This window comes from Bipolaris victoriae, assembly GCF_000527765.1.
Source record: "Bipolaris victoriae FI3 unplaced genomic scaffold scaffold_19, whole genome shotgun sequence".
Lineage (NCBI taxonomy): Eukaryota > Fungi > Ascomycota > Dothideomycetes > Pleosporales > Pleosporaceae > Bipolaris > Bipolaris victoriae.
Genome location: NW_014575373.1, coordinates 319,522 through 340,642, shown reverse-complemented (window position 1 = coordinate 340,642; position 21,121 = coordinate 319,522). Strand labels below are relative to the sequence as shown.

General features: G+C 49.9%; 9 protein-coding genes across 9 annotated transcripts; 4 read left to right on the top strand and 5 right to left on the bottom strand.

The window, feature by feature from the left end:
* Positions 1-1,279: 1,279 nt before the first annotated feature.
* On the top strand, positions 1,280-1,891 carry COCVIDRAFT_24377 (hypothetical protein; the record flags this gene model as incomplete). The annotated part of the gene is made up of 1 exon (XM_014703845.1): positions 1,280-1,891. The coding sequence occupies one exon, from the start codon at positions 1,280-1,282 to the stop codon at positions 1,889-1,891; it is 612 nt and encodes a 203-aa protein (XP_014559331.1).
* A 1,681-nt stretch (positions 1,892-3,572) lies between these two features.
* Positions 3,573-5,774, top strand: COCVIDRAFT_13750 (hypothetical protein; the record flags this gene model as incomplete). The annotated part of the gene is made up of 2 exons (XM_014703825.1): positions 3,573-4,647; positions 4,714-5,774. 2 exons carry the CDS (start codon positions 3,573-3,575, stop codon positions 5,772-5,774), a joined length of 2,136 nt encoding a protein of 711 aa, XP_014559311.1.
* Positions 5,775-6,304: 530 nt separating this feature from the next.
* COCVIDRAFT_24375 (hypothetical protein) lies at positions 6,305-7,687 on the bottom strand (the record flags this gene model as incomplete). Its single annotated transcript, XM_014703844.1, has 3 exons — positions 6,305-6,440; positions 6,505-7,405; positions 7,456-7,687. 3 exons carry the CDS (start codon positions 7,685-7,687, stop codon positions 6,305-6,307), a joined length of 1,269 nt encoding a protein of 422 aa, XP_014559330.1.
* An 869-nt stretch (positions 7,688-8,556) lies between these two features.
* On the bottom strand, positions 8,557-9,122 carry COCVIDRAFT_24374 (hypothetical protein; the record flags this gene model as incomplete). The annotated part of the gene is made up of 2 exons (XM_014703843.1): positions 8,557-8,871; positions 8,922-9,122. The coding sequence occupies 2 exons, from the start codon at positions 9,120-9,122 to the stop codon at positions 8,557-8,559; spliced, it is 516 nt and encodes a 171-aa protein (XP_014559329.1).
* A 774-nt stretch (positions 9,123-9,896) lies between these two features.
* Positions 9,897-10,600, top strand: COCVIDRAFT_13748 (hypothetical protein; the record flags this gene model as incomplete). The annotated part of the gene is made up of 3 exons (XM_014703824.1): positions 9,897-10,078; positions 10,159-10,233; positions 10,282-10,600. The coding sequence occupies 3 exons, from the start codon at positions 9,897-9,899 to the stop codon at positions 10,598-10,600; spliced, it is 576 nt and encodes a 191-aa protein (XP_014559310.1).
* A 2,449-nt stretch (positions 10,601-13,049) lies between these two features.
* COCVIDRAFT_92051 (hypothetical protein) lies at positions 13,050-13,599 on the bottom strand (the record flags this gene model as incomplete). The annotated part of the gene is made up of 2 exons (XM_014703943.1): positions 13,050-13,357; positions 13,401-13,599. The coding sequence occupies 2 exons, from the start codon at positions 13,597-13,599 to the stop codon at positions 13,050-13,052; spliced, it is 507 nt and encodes a 168-aa protein (XP_014559429.1).
* A 1,226-nt stretch (positions 13,600-14,825) lies between these two features.
* COCVIDRAFT_92124 (hypothetical protein) lies at positions 14,826-16,738 on the bottom strand (the record flags this gene model as incomplete). The annotated part of the gene is made up of 4 exons (XM_014703942.1): positions 14,826-15,669; positions 15,718-15,881; positions 15,931-16,152; positions 16,298-16,738. 4 exons carry the CDS (start codon positions 16,736-16,738, stop codon positions 14,826-14,828), a joined length of 1,671 nt encoding a protein of 556 aa, XP_014559428.1.
* A 24-nt stretch (positions 16,739-16,762) lies between these two features.
* On the bottom strand, positions 16,763-17,287 carry COCVIDRAFT_92141 (hypothetical protein; the record flags this gene model as incomplete). The annotated part of the gene is made up of 1 exon (XM_014703941.1): positions 16,763-17,287. The coding sequence occupies one exon, from the start codon at positions 17,285-17,287 to the stop codon at positions 16,763-16,765; it is 525 nt and encodes a 174-aa protein (XP_014559427.1).
* Positions 17,288-17,824: 537 nt separating this feature from the next.
* On the top strand, positions 17,825-21,093 carry COCVIDRAFT_35467 (hypothetical protein; the record flags this gene model as incomplete). Its single annotated transcript, XM_014703940.1, has 3 exons — positions 17,825-17,842; positions 19,249-19,728; positions 19,825-21,093. The coding sequence occupies 3 exons, from the start codon at positions 17,825-17,827 to the stop codon at positions 21,091-21,093; spliced, it is 1,767 nt and encodes a 588-aa protein (XP_014559426.1).
* Positions 21,094-21,121: the final 28 nt, after the last annotated feature.

Here is a 21,121-nt window from a genome sequence, read left to right as displayed (position 1 = left end):
CAATCGGGTAAGTATTGGTGGAGATAATAGCGTTTTTGAGATCCCGATGTGGAGACCCAATGACCAGCCTAACTCTATCTTCTACTAGCTCTTATAGTCTTTAATAGCGTGGTTATAAGACGTTTTAATGTTATTAGGCACGGGTAGAGCATGATAATAGCAATATTAGATAAAGAGTCTACATTCTACGTAGACGAACAGCTACTAAGCTAAGGTAGTATTCTTAGTGCTTATATCTACTTTAATAAGTTAGATAAAACTAAGGCTGGCTAAGAAGAGCTAGAGTGGCCGAGCTGAGTTTGGCCTGCTCATGGCCATGAACGGCCAAGCAATGAGCCGAATCTTGGCAACGATAACCCCTAAAATGAGCCGTTTCGCTCATGTACTTGTTTGAAAGATTGGCTCTGCTGGCTGAGGTAAAGTTGACTGCACATGACTTCACTTTTAAAGTTTGAGGTTGCTATAGGTGAGCTGTTATCCTTACCGGTCAGATATCGTCGCGTCGTCAGCTCATAGCTGGTCATGTGGTTATCATGGTTATTTGGATAATCTAATCAGCAGACGCTGGCGTACCAAAGCCCTTTCCAGCCATTCTGACAGAGATCATTAGTAACAACATCTCCTCTAACTGGTTATGGAAGACTTTGTTAAGCTAATGGTTGCTAAGCCGGTCATCCAGATAACTATCCATAACCATAAGTCTCGAACGGTCAGCGTTCCACAAAGCAGCGGAGCAAGAGCGCAGTTCACTGTCTGTGTAACTAACAATGCGGAGTCATGCATGATGGTACCTAGCTTATTCTGTTCCGGCCTGTGTCTGGATGCCACCACGTGCTGCTTAGTGAATCTTGACTGATAACGAGCCTGAATGGAGGACGAAAGTTAGCTTGGGCGGGGTTTCTCAACCGGATGGAATCCTCCATTTGGCTCTATCTACGGGAATGCGAGTCTTTCAGCCGCAGCTGAACAATAAATGCAGATTACACAAGCCCACCAACAACAAGCATGAACCTAACTTCCCTATTTTGAAAGAGTAAAGCTTTTTGCGTAACATTATTCAAACCTGACATTTATTCCGTTACTGTCGTGCAATATTGCTCAGACACATGAATTTTCATATCACTAGCAATTCTTCTCACGATTCAAAGACTATGGAGTCTGATATGGTTCCCAACTTTGAAGTCAAACTCCTCCTCAACCCCTCAGTGGTCCTTGGATCTGACGGCAAACTCAAGAATGATGTTTTGGCAGCCTTTACTATCTCAAGAGCACCAAGAAGATGAATGTCCAATTTGTAGACACAGTAAAGAAGGACATCTACAACAGCGGCTGGAACCTGCGCATTCGTAAGGAAGAGAACGTCGATAATATTGAGTTGACATATAAGAAGCGATACTTAGTCAATGAAGGAAATTCAGCCACCACCGAGGAAAGCACCAATGCAGCGCTCAACAAGGCCAAACAGGACGGATTCGACTCCACTATCTCCTACAATGCTCAAGTGGAGGTTGGATGCCAGAAGCATACCCTGTCTATCAGCCTGGATAAGAAGATACCCGACAGTGGGTCCTCAAAATTAGAGCTGCCCAAAGTACAAAAGTCGCGCGATGTCCTCATCAAGAAAGCCCCCGATATGTTCAAAGACTGGCAAGGCAAAAATTGGGGCATTCAGCGTCTCGAGAAGTCTATCATCTACGGATCAGTTCTTGCAAAGCGTTCCAAAGGTACTTTCGATCAGTTCACGCTATCCATTGAGGTGTGGCCAATCCGGAAGAGCAAAGAGGATGAGACACCAGCACCCATCGTCGAAGCTTCGTTCAAGGCGCCCGATTTGATAAAGGCGTTGGATGGGCGCGCCAAGCTTCAGGCTTTCCTGAAAGACAAAGACTGATTTCTTCCTAAAGATTCTTTAAAGACGGAGCACTTCGTGTCTTTGATGGATGGTCTTATTCGTGCGACTTGATGTACATAGGTAGTCATGCTGTCTGACGTCTTTGGAAGAGAGAAGTTACCTGTTCAACGTATAAATCTTTACCGCGGCGACGATAGCTCCAATGGACTAATTCGATCTGATAAACGCCATCAATACCAGGCCAAAGTGATGATTACCCAAGAAGGTGTTTAGGTAGATGATGTGTAGTGAGTGCTTTCTTCGATAGTATAAGCTCTACTTCCATGTAGTTTTCTGTTGACTTACGAATATATCTTGATAGCCGCTCACGGCACAATACTCTCCACTGGTCACGGTCATTACTCTGACGCATTTTTCTACTCTCATGGTCCCTCCCTATTGCGGCGAAGTACTGTTGTATTCCACTGCCAGATGTGTCTCCATTGAGTATCCTAAGGGCACCATTTTTGGTCGCCCATACATCCAATCACTTGATTGGCTGCTCATTGACTAGGCTTTCCATATTCGTGGCTGTGCATCATGGGTCAGGTTGAACCCCAGCTAGTTATACCCACTCAGAGGCCACCAGGATATGGCGATAATGTTTTACCGCCAGGTCCCATTTTTGGTTCCCTTCTCAAGTAGAGACGCAGGTTAACAAATATGATTTATTATCCGTATTTCTACCTTTTCCACCCCTTATTGTTAGACTATTGGCTAGGTTGTAGTACAGCACGAGGTGGATCAGATATATACTCATGCAAACAGTCGTATTAACACGAGACGGATCACTAGAGAGCTACTCTATTGGTCGTGGAGTATATATAGTCCTAGTGAGGCCTAGCGTCACGTGGATAAGCTGTCTAGGCCCGAATAGGGCTGGATTGGCCCGGCTTGGGCCAGATCCTGACAACACGTGGAGGTGTGTAGTCATGTGGAAAAAGGGATGGTGTGGTGCATAGCTATTGCTTGTTCTTGTTGCGGTGGTGGCTTGTTAATTCAGATCAGCTGAAGTTATTGCTTTTGTGGCCTTGCAAATGCTGCGACACCAGGTCTGATAGTTGGCGTTTTGTCAGCGATGTAATGTAGGGTACTAGGACGTAGGTTTGTGAGTGGGATAACTGATATAAACTTTATTACAGCTTACTGTAGCTTCGCTATCATAGAATAGGCTAGCTGCTGCGTTCAACCGGGCATCGAGCGTCTCTGTAGAGTGTTAATTGAGGTTGTGGACTGACTGGAACTGGGGGAGTTCCAAGATTCTTGATCCATTAATAGCACGGTCTGCCCAGTTTCAACCTGTGTTTTTGTCCAAGTGCCTTATTGAACCCCAAAAGCGCCCGCTCATACATCCGCATGGCGCCTACTAGCCTGCCTTCAGCTCCTTTGTAATACTTTAGTCAATTTTCAGATGGCACTAGGGCTTTCAGCTTGGGAGTGAGCCATGATTCTTCTTTTCAATAATAATGGTCAACCCCCTCAATGCACTGTTTTTTTAGGTCTGACGAGGTCTCCAGTTGTCAGCTCAGAATAGCATGTGATGTGGCTTGTTATTTTAGTTAACATATGTACGATATTTATATCAACTTACATTCACCTGTAGTGCTTATCAATATCTATATCGAAGAGCTTGTTAATGAAGGCAAATTTCAACACTTATACGGCCCTACACAGTCACAAGATGTCAGCAGATAACAACAAAGGTGAAGGCATTGCTCAGCCGGTAACTACTCTTGGAGATGGTTACAACTCTTTCCGCCAGTCTGCCATGCCCAGCCAGATACATGTGGGCAACATGAACCCGGTGTCAGCGAGTATTTCAACCAATGTGTATGTCTGCTTGACAATGGAACAAACACTCTCTGCACTCGATATGAGCGCCGGAATCGGCGCCAGCATTTCATGGGGCAGCTTCCAGGCCCGCAGGAATTGGGCCCATTCCATGCAGACAACAACTTCCTCCGTTACAATTCTAGTTGTGGCTTCCAAGATCACCGGTGGCAATTCTTTGGCTACAGCCATAGGCCCAGATCCCGCACCGACCGACGCACTGGACTTGTACACTCGCGGAGGTGATTCATATATCTCGTCAATCAGTATGGGAGGGCAGTCAATGGCGGCGTATAACTTTGTCGCATATAATGAATCCACTTACAACAGTGTCGTTGCTCAGGCAGACAGTGATTTTTCAGTTTGGGGCGGCAGCTTCGACGCTGATTTTGCAGTCAAGATCGACAACATCCGCCAGAGAACCAACACGACTTACAGCTTCAGACAGTCGGGGGTGGGCTTTTCGACAGCGTTACCGACACATGACACTTTCGTCAAGTGGGTACTTGGCTTCGGTAATCTCGAGCTGGACAGTCCAACAATCTTGGAATTCTCAACACAATCTTACTCCACCTTGAAGAGATGTCCAACGGACTTCGGGACAATCAATGACTACCGCCAACAATGGGATGGAGATAACGATATCGACCCGGCAAAGGGCCTGTCGAGTATTGTTGTGCAAGCGCAGTCTATCATCCAAATTATCAGAGACACAAGGCAGCTCTACGACTTTTACGGATGCTTGCCTGTTGACCCTAGGCTTACAACAACCAATGTCAGTCTTCAAAAGATCCTTGCACAATTACTTGACTGGCGAACAAAAGTCAGCAAGGCGCCAACAACGCCCGGTGTACCACTTCTAGTATACCAATCAACCGATCTCGAATATCCTGTGGCGCAGTGGGGCCTTGCCGTCTCGTCACCAGGTCCCTGGGTGTACACGAGCTAGTCCGATATCTCATTAGACATGATTACAAGACTCGTTCGGCCAGTCTCCATCACTGTTAGGTCTGGTGATTCAATCGACAACATTGATACCTGGTATTTCATGCAACTAGGTGATCAGCACGATTATTCGGTTGCACATGGCGGTGGCGGAGGAGACAAAAATGAGTCAATGGATCTCGGGCCAGGTGACACCTTCCTCTCAGGCTTCTCTGAGTGGTGGTGGGGAGATGACTCTCTCAAGAGCATCAAGATCGCCACCGTGTCTAACCCGGGTGGTAAGATTATGGGCAGGGGAGATACCAGCATATGGAGGGGATACACTAGGAGAGCCAATACCTGCTGTGTCGGCTTCGCTGGAGCGAGTGACGACTATCTTCGCTCTCTGGCGATCCAATACGTCAAATTTCTGCCCTGCTCCTGGCGCAATCCTTCTTCAGTGTACATTGGATCTAATCGTCCTCGCCTTGGGCACCCCGTTCGCGAAACCGTCGACATTAAGCGTTTCGTTAAAGACTTCCTCGTCGCAAGATGGCCCATAGATCAACAGATCTACCAGCAGAAGGGCGGCTGGGAAGGTTGGCTCCAGGTCGAGCTGGCAAATAAGTGGCTCAATGATTACGGCTATACTTGGAAACCTGAACGCGAGAGACACGTCTACGCAAACCTCCCAAGTGCCGCCGCAGATCTAACTCCCACGAAAGCATCTTCCATCTCGCATGTCATTGAGTTGAAGACAGGAGGAGAATACCGTGATGACGCCAATGGTAACAACCTCTTCAGCAGCATCGCGGATGACATCCGAAAGATCGCGACAGGCGGCGTCATAGCTGATCTGGGCCGCACTGTACTCTTCACTATTGGGGTTTGCGTTAGACAAGATATTGCCACAAAATATGGTGCGAATTACGCGTGGGCTACAGCGTATCCGCGTCCACAGATGGCGCGTGTCCCAATGACGGAAACCCCGGGCCCGGATGGGACGTGGAACTTCGAGTTGTATATGTGGATTGCGAAGTATCAAAACTACACCGAGGATGGGAAGCTGTTTGATCATTTTGTTCCCATTCCTATTTCAGACTCTGATGGATTTGCAGAGAAGTCATAAGTTCAACGAAGGAGCTTTCTTTTGTAGTGTTCGGCGCACGCTAATATCAAGCTATCATTCTATAAATCTTGCGGACTGTCAATATGGGTAGTGATCAACTGACTATTATGGGCTGATTCAATAAAGTGATCTTGAACAACAGCATAGTTATAAAAGCAATAACCCAATACTGGGAATTTTGGAGAGAAAAAAGGGTGATTTCCTAGTCTAATTTCAACTTTTAATTTGAACTATATATAAGCAATGTTAGCCGCAGCGGGGATGGCGATAGCGCCGCGTTGAATGCGGATAAGAAAGATATCCCGAACCTTGAAATTGGCCCATAATTAATTACATGGAATGTTCAAAGAAGCAGCGTTGTTATTACATGGATCACAGACGCACTAATGGCTCGGACCACAGTCGGCCTAAACAAAAGCTTGTCCTCTCCACTTCTTATGCAAATCCTCTCAACCTCCCCTTGTGTATCGTTTTTTTTTTTCGCCAAAAGCAATGAACACCTCCAAATGTGCAGCACTTGCGACTGATTATTAACGCCATGGCATGCTACTGCCAATACCTTTATCGTATACGCCGAACGCCGAACGCCGAAATGCGAGTAGATCTGAAAGAGATGGACCGTGGGGACTGCGGATGTGCCAGGAGAGGTACGCCGGCGCATGGCGACTGCAGATATTAGCAAATAATCTTGCATTGCGATGGAGTAAAGACATACTTGAAGTCTCAGGACATATAACGCGAAGCTTCATGGCAGGCATGCTCTAATGGGGCAGTCTGCACACGCGCCATCCGTTTCAGAGCCGGCCGATGCCAATCCTTTTCCGTGACCCAGCTCAGGTCTGCGACCTTTGGTATAGAAACCGAGAGGTCACGATCGCCAGTGTCGGCATTTGCGGGAGCAGATATCTCGACATAACTACCGACTCGCATACGTGTGGCAAGGTCAATCTCGTCCACCTTCAAGTCTGACGCGACGCTTGTACCACAAGACACGTCTTCGAGTGCGCACTTGGAGGGCAAATGGAAACCCTCGATGTGGCAGTCGTCCAGGATCTGGCACTGAGGTGCAGAACCGTGCAATACTCCTGGTGTATGAGCCCCAGATGGTGCGTAATCACTGCTCGACGAGCTTGAGAGGTCAGGCACATTGGCAGACCATTGGGGAATGCTCCAGTGTAGGCCATGTGGCTGCTGAGGCATCTGGTGCTGTGACCATTGCGTCCGCGGTGTGTTGAAGCCTGCCCAATCTGCATGGTAGCAGTTGATCTCGCTGTATGGTGTCGGGGAGGCCGCACTGTAACTCCCGAAACTTGAAAGCGGTGCGTAATAGTTGTGCGTCGTAAGAGGAACTGAGGCCGGGAAGACTGCGCCCGGAGCCTGCTGGTACCAGGTGAGCGGCTGCTGACTATACGCAATGCTCGGCGAAGCGCCGTGTCTGGAGAGCCTTTCACGCTGTTTTCTTGCCTCGTCCTCTTTAGCTCTCCCCCGTTGCTTCGCTTGGTATAACCGCCTTCGTTGCTTGCGCGTCGGTCTGGGGGGCAGTTCTTGGGCAGCAACGGGCATGACAGTAGGCGCGGCGACGAGCTCGGGCGATACGGGCGGTCGTGATACGTGGGCTACATGGGAGATGTCTCCAATCTTGGTCAGTCAATCGCTGTGATTCATGTGGTCACACACGTACCTGGAGGCAGACGGCTGGTAGAAGGCGCTGTTGTTGGTTCCTCAAGGCAGCGCTGCTTCAGCGACAGCAGGAGTGCAGTTACAAAGGTGGCAGCGATGTAGCGTAGCACTGTTCGTGGCGATGTCGGGAGCTGTTGAAGCGCCGAGATGTGCTCGATGGCGACTTGCACTGAAGTCCAGCAACACCATGATGCATACAACATCATAGCCACAGTCTGCAGCGATGACGGCATGGTGTCTCGGTGCAAAGGCTCCCCAGCCTTTGCGCCTTGAGTATGCTAAAAGCGGTGGTTCGTGGAAAGGAGAGGCGGCGTGAGGTCCATAGACGGGCGGCAGCCCTTGGTGGGGACTTTTGTGAGCACGCTCCCAGGCACGCAAGTGGGATGGGGTGTGTTGCATACCTTCAGACTCTCAGATACGGGCCTGATGCCTTGGAGGGTGTACCGAAGCTACAGATGGCGATTGCAGCGTAGGAGAAGCGTCAGTTGTAGTAATGGTGGATAAAGAGGCGGATAGTCACACACGCCCAGGGTCTGCTAGGTATGATGGCATCGGCGGCACACCAGTTTCCGCAGCGGCGGGCGCACTACGACTACCTAGTCCTAGTACGTGCGTAGCTACAGGCACGCTAAGTTCCTCGGGTCGGGGTCGTGCATGGATACCTACTAGCTGCAAAGCGCAAAGCGAAAACCCTCCATGTTGGACTGAGCAATCATCATCATATCCAGCTGACCAAGTATCCATATACCTTCGAGGTACGACTCCAACCAACAATTCATCCGCAGGCCGGCTTGTCATGTGTAATTCAAACCCAACCCTAGCCCTCATTCAACCAAATCGACAACAACAACAACAACAACAACAACAACAACAACAACAACTAAACAATCTCTCTGGTAGCATTACATCCTCGGACGCATATGTATGTATACTCACCGAAATAGTCCCAACAAAGGGGAGTGCTCACGTGCGCAATCTGACCCTGTTCGCACCACCAGTATGGTTGACATAAGCGGGCTTTTGATTCAAACTGCGGCATAGTGCCTTGCACGCCATCTCTCCATATGACTTCGATTCAACAACTGCCACAGTTTCTCCATTGTCACATCTCATCATCTTCCTGCCTTGGTATTCGCATTGCCACGCACTGCTTTGCCCGCATGCCCAGCGCCCACATGAGGCCAACATTAACCATGGACGGCAGAGCGACAGCGAGCCGCTCCACCGAGCTTACCTTGAGCACGTTCCAAGCGCTTTCCAACATAACAATCGCAATACAGGATGCGCCCGCCATCGCTATCGGCCTTGGCGCTCGGCGGTAAGCCTGTCCACACGATACCGCATACCCAGTCGAGCATGCTACAATGAGACCAACCAAGGCTATGCCTGGCAGCTCACCCAAAGGTGATATGACAGTCTGGCTTGCTTTAGTCTCTCTTCTTCTCTTCCCGCATTCATGGTACTTACCTCCTGCCATCTGGCCAAGATGACGTTCTCGCTTCGTTCGGGCTGTAATGCTAACTGCGTCGAGCTCAACGCAGTACCGCAAACCCACAGTCCGAGCCCGCAGTACAAATCCACCACAATATCGGCTCGAGATTGGCTGCCAGTAGGCTGTGTTCTTACTGCTTCGCAGTCTCTGGAAGCGTTGTTTTGGCTCTTCGCCATCTTGTTGCACACCTGCAAATCAGCATCAACACATAAATCCCTCATTAAACTCACTAGTAGCATGTCTTCGCGATCCGAGGCACTGATGCTGCTCAGCGTCTTCCGTCTGTCTGCTCATAAAGATTTTGCGAGTGGCTGTGCAATCAGGCAAAGAGGCGCCAGTATCGTGCCACACAGCTCAGGCTGATGATGGTCAGTCCGATGCGCTTTCTGAAGCAAGCTATAGACGACAAGGCAGCAGCAACGACTATGCGGTAGGGTCTAGTTTCAAATGGGCGTCAAGTTTTCCTGAGATTCCTGATGACATGGGGGCTAATGGAAGTGTGAAGGTGTGAAGGACCTCGAGGCTGAGTATCCATGACTATGAGGGGCAGCTGAACAGGTTGACCGACTGCTGTGGCTTGTGGCCGCCTCTAACGTCCTGAATGACTTAGGCTTGCCTTGGCTCGTCCTAGAATGCCTTGCTATTCGCCTACGCTGCTTGTCCTTTGCCAACACAGCCCCTCAAAGCATCGTCAACTCAGCCACCCACCACCCCCTCTCTTCCCCAACCAGTCCTCTCTTCCATGTCCTTTCCGTTCCCTCTTATACTTTCTCTTTCCATCTTTTCCCTGCGTCTTGCGCATGGGAGAGCCTTCGCTCACGATTTGCTAGGCTTCTTGTCTCCAACCCTCGACTCAGCTTACCAGACCTGAACCCCAGGTCGACCGTGGAATACAGTCAGACCGTCTTTGTCACGCACGTTCGTCGGGAATGAGCACATCACCCTCAAGCATGGCCGGGTCGAACGTCCCGACCGTGAGGGTACCATGCACACCCCGGATCATCCAAGACATATCACTCACTTTCATGCTTGCAAGCTCAATGTGGATTTTCTTCATCGGCTCGACCATCAAGAGCGATAATCCTTCGTTTCGCGACATTCGTCGGGTGCCATTGTCCATGATTCAAAACATGTATGTGAGAGACCCATGGGTGTGGCTGTTCACGCCATGCCAGTCTGACTTTCTTTCCGTCACGTGTTAATCATTTATAGATCTATCGGCGTGTGGTTCTTTAGTGGCACTATCTATACGGGCATCACATTGTACTACGCTCGAAGCCGCCCTTTGTAAGCCATCTCTTCGCTCGCACGAGACTCAGCGCTAACGGTTTCTAGCTGGTCTTTGGCTACTCTAATAATTATTCTCCTCATGACGGCCTTCTTCACTGCGTATCTCGGTTTCGACCCTATGGATTGGTCGACATGGGGCCCATTCGCGGTGGTTCTGGGTATCGTCGTCAAAGTCGGTATCTACCATACGTACAACAGCGCTGATCGCGGTCTGCTGCGGCGATCTCTGGATTACCTAATGGGCCATGTCGAAGAAGACAACGACATACACAACAACGATGATGGCGGTCATACCTATAATCGGCCACACGAACAAGAGCTGGACGACTTCTCGCGCCGCCCCTTCGCTATTCCACGGGCATAGTCACTAGCAGCCCGAACACAAGGGCTCACCAACGCGTCAACACACAAGTCTTCTCACCTTCCAGTCAGAGCATAGCATAGCGTTCGCACGAAAAGTAGCATTTCTCGTCCTCAATGGCGCTCTCAACTTGTACGACACTTTTATTCTTTTTTTTCCTAGTGCGGATCTGTTCTTTTGTTTACAGGGGCAAGTAGATGGGCCCCATGCACTATTGGAGCCGCCCTCCAATGTAAGTGTAATTTGTATCCGAGCACGCCACCAGCCGCCCTGCTTAGGACGGCAGCTCAGTGGCTTGTTGTTATACCCAGGCTTCCTGGAGGCTTTGCCCCTTGGGATAGTCATTGTATATAGCGTATCACTAGTCGTATCGCAAATATGTCTATTGTCTAAACGTCTTTGAGCCCGCGATTTGGCTTCACCTAATGAGCATCACATTACTCCTCTGCACTGACCATTGATGGTGCGTCCTGTGTAGACTTGCTTGGCATCTAGACGTGAATACAAGGGTATACGCGTCGCTCACTGAACACAAGCAGAGAAGAGTTTGTGCTACATGAGATGTCTATTTGCACAAAGCATTTGCCGGTTGCACCTATGGCTCTATAGAGAAGGGACTCTGCGCTAAGATGCTTGCTACCCAAGACTAGGTATAATCTGAACCACCGCCGCTTATGAACATCACTCCGTCCGCCCTCATCCAGAAAAACAATCTTGCTCTTGAACAACCCATACACCAGTGACGCGAAAACACCACCACGATCCATTCCCATGTGTTTCCATCAAAGTCGTTCCCCACCAAATGTCCTCCATCATCAAAGCGAGCGTCGCAAGCCGTTCGGTGTGTGTGTGAAGTGGGCGGTGGCCCAAGAAGTGCCAGGTCGTCAGGAACTTTCTTGCGCTCGGTGACCTGGGCTGTTGTCAGCGATTGTGCATTTCCGAAAGAGCTGGGAGCAAGCGTCAACGTACGAAATCAGAGTTTGAGTGATACTTTGTCAGCGGGAATGTATCAGCACGCCCAAGCCCTACTGATATGCTGCACTCCAGCGTCAATATCGCCACGATGTCCACATCCAACTCGCCAGCCTAGTCTCGATTGCCAGATCGTCCCGATCTCCATCTCGACACCAGTAGTCTGGATGGCAGGACAAGCTTCCGAAAGGGTCAGGCTCTAGCCCGGCAGAATTGCCACTACGCCCAAGCTGTCGTAACTTGCTTCTGACGAGCACGTACCAGCTGGTCAGCCAAACTGAGTGCCCATATAATCAAAGATCTCGGGAGGGAATGGATAGGAAGTGTATTTTATTCAGTAAGCTCACTCGCGTGAGCGATCGGCGAAGGAGGGTCTATCGACTGAAAACTAGCGGACTCCGTCTAAGTGAGATCACTCGACACTTCCCTACGAATGACAGTGCCTTTGCGCATATGCGGCGTGGTGAAGCGCGCTTCCTATGATCTGAAAAGGCCTTGAGACCGCATTCCTTCCACGATTCGCGTACTCATGCGTCGCTGCACTATCGTGCGTAGTCCCTCGCGCCAACGGTGGGACACGATACGCGAGGCTACCAGCGACGTGATGCTGTCCAGAATAGAACCGGTTGTCTCGCATCCGAAACCGCGGATCTTTCACCCCTTGGAAATACAGTCTCCCATTCACTAAAGTGTGGATGTATTGTGCAATAAATCTCGTGGTGCTAACCTCTGGCCTTGCGCCAGTCAATGTTGCATCCGCCACTCTTCTCGCGCGGAGCTCACAGTGGCATTCTCTCGTGTGCGGTCGAATTCGATGTGAGCAAGGACGTGCTGCGTTGTGTATCGCCCTTGGATTCGGCAACCATGACAGGCAGTCGATTTCTGTAGGGCCAAAGGCTCTGGATGCATCGCCCGCGCGCTACTAAGGGCCGAAGCTGACGCCGTACGCTTCATGTTAGTTAGGTAGCAGCTTTGATTATTACGGGCCGCTGGGCTAAAGTGGGGCAGATACCCAGCGCAACAGCGGAAACAGAGGAACGATATCGCTATGGAGCGTCCGGAACACAACCCTGCTAGATCTGGCGTTGGGTAAAGCTCACAAGCAAAGTGACTAGCCTGAAAGATGGATCCTGGCTCTACTTTGCAACAATCTGGAGACACTGCATCCAAATGGCTCAAGGCTGGCGGCTCGGCGTATCTCATATCGAGCACATCGCTACAATTTTGTCAAACACTGTTGCGCCACACCACAGGGTAGCACAATTTGGACTGGGAACCAAAGCTCGTCTTCCATCATATAGTCAAGCAAAAGCATGTTGCTTCGATTTAACACCGCCTCTTCGAAATCATCCTTGACAATATGCGAAAGCACTTGGACAATCAATCGCTTTATCCATGGAAAACGTATCTGTGCAGTTTATAGAGCCACTTCGATGATTGGGTTGCGTATATATCTCTGTGCGAAGTCCAATCTCGTCTTTCAGACTGTGCTAGTAGCAACAGGTTTGGCCCCAGGCCTTGATGTGAATAATGCCCAAGTCAAACCCGCATTGACTGCGATAGGCAATATGATCATGAGTCTCTCGAGCGGGCCAACTTTCAATCCGTTCGGCAGACTGTCGATAAGCACGAGAACGATGCATGCAGCGGCTGCTATCGTAGAGCGACTCCTCGCTCTGCTGTAGGCATGCATGCACGACGTCGAGTATCCTAAAGTGCAGAGCGCGATGCCACCAAGCAACACCCCAGCCGGCAAACTCTTTATTGAATCACCCACGGCCTTTTCTTCTTAGTTAGTATTGTTTCTCAGCCCAGTTTGCTGCACTTACACTCTGCCATCCTCTCAGTAAAACATTTTGGGTCTCGTCAGGTTGCAGACCCAACTGGACTGTACTCAGTGCCCCGCCACAAATCCACAGTTTTGCTATGCAAATGATGTCGACTATTATCCCTGTGCTGGTACTCAACAACCCGGCTTCTGGTGTGGTGTCGATAAGGCAGTAGGGAGTAATAGGGCCATGCTTTTCCATCGTTGAGTTGATCTAGTACATCTTAGCCGTTTTCATAGTATTATGTTAAGGGGGCGTACCCGCATCAATCTCATCTTATACAACCAGTTTCAAAAGCTCCAGTCTCGAGGTCCTATATAGATGCTCTTCACCTAAGTAGTCGCTTTCGTGGTGGCTGTGCAGTAGGCTGTGCAGGTTCAGCTGGCCCCACTCGGGTCGCAACACCTGCAGGATAAGTTGCGCACGAGGACGCCACGAAACACCTTGAAGATAGCATAGTAGCTCTAAATCGGCGATGCGAAATGTTGTCGAGGGTAGGCGCTCCGATGGCTGGTTAATGCGCTCGAGAAAGTCAACATGTATATTGTGAAGGCTCTGCGTTGCCAAGTTGGGCTTTAGAAATCTTGATCAGCTGCAGCCTACTTTGATAGCACCATACGTCAGCCCCTTCTCGAAACTTGGTAATCTCGAGCTTACTGTCACGAAGTACTGGGCGCGTCACTTCCAGCACCAAAATGGTCGTCTTTCCTCCTTCTTGGCTGGGATACCGGGGAGGAGACCACCTGAAGTAATAGATATAACAATGGGTTGAATTCCATTATTATACTTATTATGGTTAACTTAGCAAACTACTCTCTTACATATAGACTTTATTGTATAATCTAGCTTCGGCTAGTATATTTGGCTATAGTTCTACCATCTACTCCCAACGTAAGAATTCATGAATTATCGTAGGGACGAATTTGCGGGTCAAAACAATAGCATTCCTGCTTGAATACAGTATAGTGAGCGACTTTGACTGCTCCAAATGAAGACCAAGACAATACAGGGATAGACACACTAATTGGCCGTACTTAACACGCACTTAGCACGTGCATGAGACAAGAAAAGGATCCCCTGGGCAACAGGTGTTGCATGGAGTGCAGTCATATTTGCAACGGATTCCTATGTTCTTGTCGCAGCATTCGTTGTAACAATCATCATTTGAGTGGCAGGCGGGTGAAATACTATTCTAATGAGCTACCCGTTTGTGAGAACTTGTGCTTTTGTCCGGTATATACACGCCGGCACCACATCTATTCCTGTCACCCTGCTTTCACTCTCGCACAATTAATTTGCAACGCATGACTTAGCGCACCAAAGTTCACGCTCGATACTTGGCGTTCGACCATACCGTTCCGTGTACCGCTGGCCCCCACAGTCATACAGGCTTACGTGCACGGGTCAGTTCCATCTTCAAAACCGCATTACTCAAAAACCAACTTGTCCCACAGCTCATTCGAATACCTGCTCTTCAACTGATCTAGCGTCCACCCGTGCTTCTTCCCAATGGACGCCAAAGCGTTTCGAAACTGCGGAATCTGCTCCTTGTACGCCACCTCTTTCATGTACTTCCTAGCCTCGATGCCCTTGAAAGAGAACTGCTCCCACTCCTTCGCCCAATGCGGTCGCACGTTGCCGCCGTAGCTCATCCATAAATTGACGACTTTTTGCGCAAAACCCTGCCACTCATTGTCCGTGACTGCGTCGGGGAGCGTGAGGATCTCGATGGACAGCGTACCGAGGTCGTTGCCCTTTTGCGGCGCCATGAGCACATCGCTGCCGCCCATGATGCGCATTTCGAGCGTGAGACGCATCGGAGAAGAAGGATCGCCCTTATTCTCGGCGTCCTGGTAGACGAGCTTGATGACGTCCCACCAGGCTCGCTGAATGATGCTGAAGTCGGGCTTTGTCGGGTCGTCCGAGCGGGCGGGCAGCGGGAGCTGCATTTCGAGGTCGCGCACGCGCATGTTCTGGACACCACGGCGGAAATGGAGAGCGTTGGGAAGCAGGGTCTTGTAGGTTGGGGTTCTGGATTCGCCCAGCGTAGGTGGCAACGCAGCCATACCTAGAGATGCAATGAGCTGGGTCTGCCAGTATCCTGGAATCGCGTTGAAGAAGGGAATAGTGGTGATGACACCTCCCAGCCAGCCTTGGACCCACTGCAAAAAGACATTGGCGTCATCTGGGTAATTGGTGGCTCCGGCAGGGTCGGCGGTAGTGTTGAAGGTGTTTGTCCAGACTTTCCTCTGATAGGTGAACCAAAACCATCTGCAATCGTGAGTTGATTATACTAACTGAAGATTCATGCGTACTTACTCGCTATAATAGTCGTTTGCTACCCTCCTCTCGAATTCCGTAGTGGCAGCTGCTATCTGCTTCTCCGCGTCAGGTGCGTCATACCAGTCACTCCTGAGCGCAACGGGGATGTCGCTCTTGTCTAGGGGTGGAACGCCGAGACCGACGTCTTCCTTGAGTGGTTTCTACTCTGCATCAGCCTAGTATTAGAGTCCACAGGGGTCAAGGCCTTACCATGACTGCATAGGTCATCGCGTCAAGCTCAAAGGTGATGTGGGTAACGACACCGAGCAGACCAAACGCACCAGCAGCCGCTTTGAGTTCCTCCACATCGTCCACCATCTTCAGGTTGCCATTACAATCGACGTATTCGACGCGACGGACATAGTCCGAGAGTGTCTTGTGTGAAATGCCAGCCCCGTGGCAAATGGGACCATTGACACCACCAATGGTAACCTACGGACCGTCAGTAAGAGATTGCGAAGAATGGCTCGGCCAGCTCGTATGTATCTGAACGCGTAGATACAAGCTCGTGGAACGTAGCTTGGCATCATATAACATATTGAAGCAATTCAATTTTGCTCCGTGGTGCTTTACTTACTTCGACCAAGATGACATCAACCGGAAACGTCCACGCCTTGCCCCCCACACTCCAGCGGCGAAACTCTTCATTCGTGACTGCCACGCCAATACGGCAAAGCCTTTTTTTGCCGGGCACAGTCTCTTCTTTCAAATCGATGCTCTTGAGCTCTGGAATAGTGGCAGGGTTATACTCTCCCGGGATAATCGACATTGGATCCGGAAGCGTCGTCACCGTGTGCAAATTCACAAACGAAATGAAGATCTCGTTGTCCTGGGAGAAAATGGAGCTCCAGCTGTGCCGGTACCCTGCGCATCGCACGCGGAAGTTGTTCTTGATCGCGAACTGCACTACGTTCTGCACCCCGTGCACCGTCAAAGGGAGAAAGGTGTACTTGGGCTGGTTGTGCACAGTTGATCCCCAGTTCTCAAAAGGCACCTCACTGTAACACTTGCGGAACATCAGCATGCCTTCGCGGTCGCAGTCTCAATTGGTACCTACCTCGACGACCTTGCTGCTCGCGGCATCTTCGTACACGATGGGAAGGTCTTTGACATGTTTGTGTTTGGGGTGCAGCACGTCCTTGACAGCGTCGTTGAGTCCGACGACGCCTAGCATCAACTTCTTTAGCTCAGCGAGAAGAGAGAAATGGTGGTGCACGGGCGGGCTTTTGTGCGCGAGGAGGTGGAAACCGTCTGTTCCAACAACATCTTTTGCGCCTTTTCCGTCGATGAACTTCTCAATCTGGTCCTTGAGTTCCTGGCTCTCAATCTGAGAGAACGCACTCTTATAGGCAGGAGTGTGTCTGAACGTCTTTAAGAACCCGCGAATTTGGGTCTCCGGGTCGAATGTTTCGGCCAATACAGGCCTTAGGACGTCTTGCTTGAGGGAATCGTAGTCGACCTTGTCGAATTCGGAAGAGTAGGCGTCGACATCTCGGAGAATCTGCTGCAAAATGTGTGTGCGTTCGAGATGCTCCGTGCGGAGAGAGGGCTTAGGGACCGAACTCATTCTGGCTTGTGCAAGGCCGTATGATGAGGGCAATCGCCGCGAGAGCTAGACTACGGATGGCTTGGAGATGGCCAAATCGGGGTTACTATTAGTTCGCTTAGTTGGGCTGGGTATACTTCAAAACCCAGCGGCCAGTCAATTCTATCAGTGTATTGATATATGGAGTGATGGGAGGGTATGCTCGGAGCCGCTTTCATCACTCAATTAGAATTGCGCTCGTCTTATGTACAGATTGAGAGGACCTCGACTTCCGAGAAGATCCACTCGGTCCGAACACGTGACAACACCCTTTCGAGCGCAACCGGACGCCTGCTTCTAGGCAGCTGAAATCTGATCGACACCTGTAATCATAGCTGAGAGGTCAGACCTCGCAGTATATGATCACTTGCGCCGGAGCCCTCGCCGAATTGTCTGGTTCTGGCGATGCTGAGAGCCACACGGTCCTTAGTTCCAAAGGAACTGCGTTGCAGTGGATGATTTTTCGTTGTTGGGCTGAGACTCTCCAGCACGGAAAGCTGAGGACCAGCGTCGGCTGACATGCAGTCAGCTGGAGAAGCGGGTGGCCATAACAATAAAATCCCAGCGGCTGCTATTGGATGGCCAAACCAATGTTGGGTTTGGTCGCATTCGCACGTGAGAGTGGTTGATATTGGAAACGATGCGAGATGGTGAGGTGATGTTGTACAAGAATAAGAGGCGCGCGTCGAGACGCGTCACTCGCTACTGCAGGTGCGCAAAGTTTCACTGACACGCTTGTAGCTGAATGGTTGACAGTTGTTTCGTCCAGTCCAATTTCTCTCCAAAATTTTCGGTATTTGGTTCTCACTTCCTTGTTGATTAATTTGACATGGAGCTTATGGTCGCTGCGCAGATTCTCGACGAAGCTCAGAACTTCTCTTGACAATATCCCATGTTGGAGTTCCCTAGCGTGGAGTTTGTTTTGAAAGCGGACTGCTTTATTGATATGCAGCTCTGGATTCGGCGCGATTAATTATGCAATTCCTATACTTTGGCGGTGACTATCGCCAATACGAGGTCATGTCTCCCACTACTTATAGTGGCACAGAGCTGGAACGGATGTTGGGCGAGGAAATTCCGCATGCGATCAAGTCCTTGACACACATATTTATAGATAAGGACTGTGCAGGCTTCGAGCGCCAAGGAGCCCGTGTACAAGAAAGTTTTTCCTTCGTCGAGAGTCATAATCTGCGTGCGCATGTGGCAGGTCATATCAGTGCCAGAACTTCCTACCACGTTCTCATACTCAGTTGGGAAGACTATGCGCTTGTCGCCTCCAGATACAACGCTTTGAACGATTTTACACACAGGGTTGATGGCTTTTCCTGTAAAAGTTTCATGGGCGAGGACTCCATTGCGCGTCGCTAGCTGTTCGAGATGGGCGTGAAAGTGCAAGTCGCTTTCTAACATGACTTCACCACACTCACGTGTGCAACAGCCTGCAATATACTAATCGCAATATCTCACGGGTTGAATATTATATTTCAACCACGCACCATCTTTTGCTGCATCTACTGGGCGAGTTAATACAGTGTAGCGTTGGTGGCGCGTTCAAAGTGGTGGTTGGCGAGGCGAAATTTTTGGCGAGTACTTTAGGTACCTTATCATGCGCATCTCCCCCGCATGCTACTCAGCCGAGCTCGTAACCCTATGTGCTTACATACCCAGCTATCCCTCAGCCCTTCCATCTAATTGCGCAAAGCCAAATCATGTTCAACCCGTACGCACGCGCAGCTATTCGGCAGTTGGACGATGGTGTTTCGGACGGGGATCTATGTGTGCCCTGTCAGAAATCATTTGATGATGGCGAGCTTGCGGGCTTCGCTCGCATTGGTACTCCAACCTGGTTGAACGACGGCTACAAAGAATATGAAGATTACGAAAACCTCACCGAACCTATCCTTTATTGCGACTGTTGCAAGCATATTCTTCGGAACAGGGAGTTTCAGAGAAAACAAGGAAGACCGCAAGATGCACCCCCGATTTCACAGAACTTTGCTGGCGAGTTTGATGGTTTCCTATCGAGTGTTTTCCTCCATGACGACGACCTTGATCTGAAGAAGCACGAAGCCTCATTGGACGGTTTTAGTGTCGAAAAATCTGAATACAGCCGTACAGTGAAGCATCATTGGGCAGATGTAGAGATGATCAAGAGTTGGCTCTACGATTGCGAAAACGATCACGGTAGTGTGTGCAACGAACATCGACAGTCTATTCCCGAGACTGAATCGCTTCTTCTCTTGGATGTAGTGGATGACTGCCTGGTCGTCGGCAACTTTAGCCATCGATACTTTGCTTTGAGTTACGTTTGGGGTGACTCGAAGCAGTTCTTGACCCTGGTGGAGAATTACGATCAATTGCGCAAACCTGGAAGTGTATCAACGCAGCGATTGACTCAGACAATCAGGGACTCCATGAAGTTTGTCAAGAGTCTAGGTGAGCGATACTTGTGGATCGACACAATGGTAAGTTGGCTCACTACAGCTTGTTGTCAACAGACCTGAACTCATGTCAAACAGTGTATCATCCAAGACGATGCCGCCAACAAAGCAAATGCCCTCGCCCAAATGTGTTCGATCTACAGTTGCGCAGTGGCTACGATTGTAGCCCTAAGCGGAGATTCTGCCGATGCTGGCCTTCCAGGCGTTCCACCCACGGCTCGCAACACTACTGCAACTTTTATAGAACTGGGACTGCACCTGGTCGAACGATCATTTTTTGAGCGCATGCTGAGTAATCACGAATACGATTATGTGGATGGAGAATGTGTCTACAACATACGCGCCTGGACATTCCAAGAACGACTGCTCTCGAACCGGAGTATATACTTTCTCAAGGAACAGGTGTACTTTCACTGTAAAAGATACCTCGTGTGTGAGGATAGATACGTGAGTGACAGAGTCAGCTTCTACACACTGGAAAAGATGCGCGTGACAAGCGCAGAGTTAAAGACAATGGCGATCAAGAATGGCACTTATAGTCCGTTGGACGAGTTCCGCTGGTACGAAGACATCATCAAAGAATACACAGCGAAGATAATGCGATACCCCGACGATATCATCAATGCTTTCACCGGCATACAGACCGAGTTGGGTCACATGTTTGACTGGTCGTTCGTCGCCGGTCTTCCAGTATCCCTATTAGACATTGCATTACTATGGACTCCTATCACCACCGTCAAGCGAAGAGTCGTGGCCTCACCGCAACCCAGTTGGAGTTGGTCAGGCTGGATTGGGCGAGTCGGATATGCAGACCTAGTACGCCCAGGCCATAGACCAATGAGCTCGCTGTTTAGACCCCTCGCGACACACAATCTGGATAGCCCAGAAAAACTCGTGCTCAAATGCATGAGCGTTGCTTCTAACGCTTTCGAACTCGTCAAAGCTCCAAAACCGCTGTTGGATCCATTTGGAAGTAGACACACTACTGAGGACACATACTTTGTCTTTGACAGAGCCAAGCGGCGTTGCGGCATGCTCATAGGCCTTGCGGAGAATGATGCACTTCGCAGCAGCGCTGAAAACTTTCGACTTCTTTCGCTGTCTGTATGGAAGTCGAACAATAGCCTCACAACAAATGGGCCACTCGTTGCCCATCTTTCAGAGGATGCAGTTTGCTCCGACGAAGAACTTTACGATAAAACCTTGCGCGATGCAGAGTGGTGTACCTGCAACGTTATGCTTGTTCGATCAGTAGGCACAGCCTACGAGAGAGTCGCAGTGGGCCAGATACATACAGACGTATTGTCTGAAGCAGGTGAGACGCAGGGTGTGTTTATAGTGCAATGATTTATCACAGCATGTGTGTAATTACTTT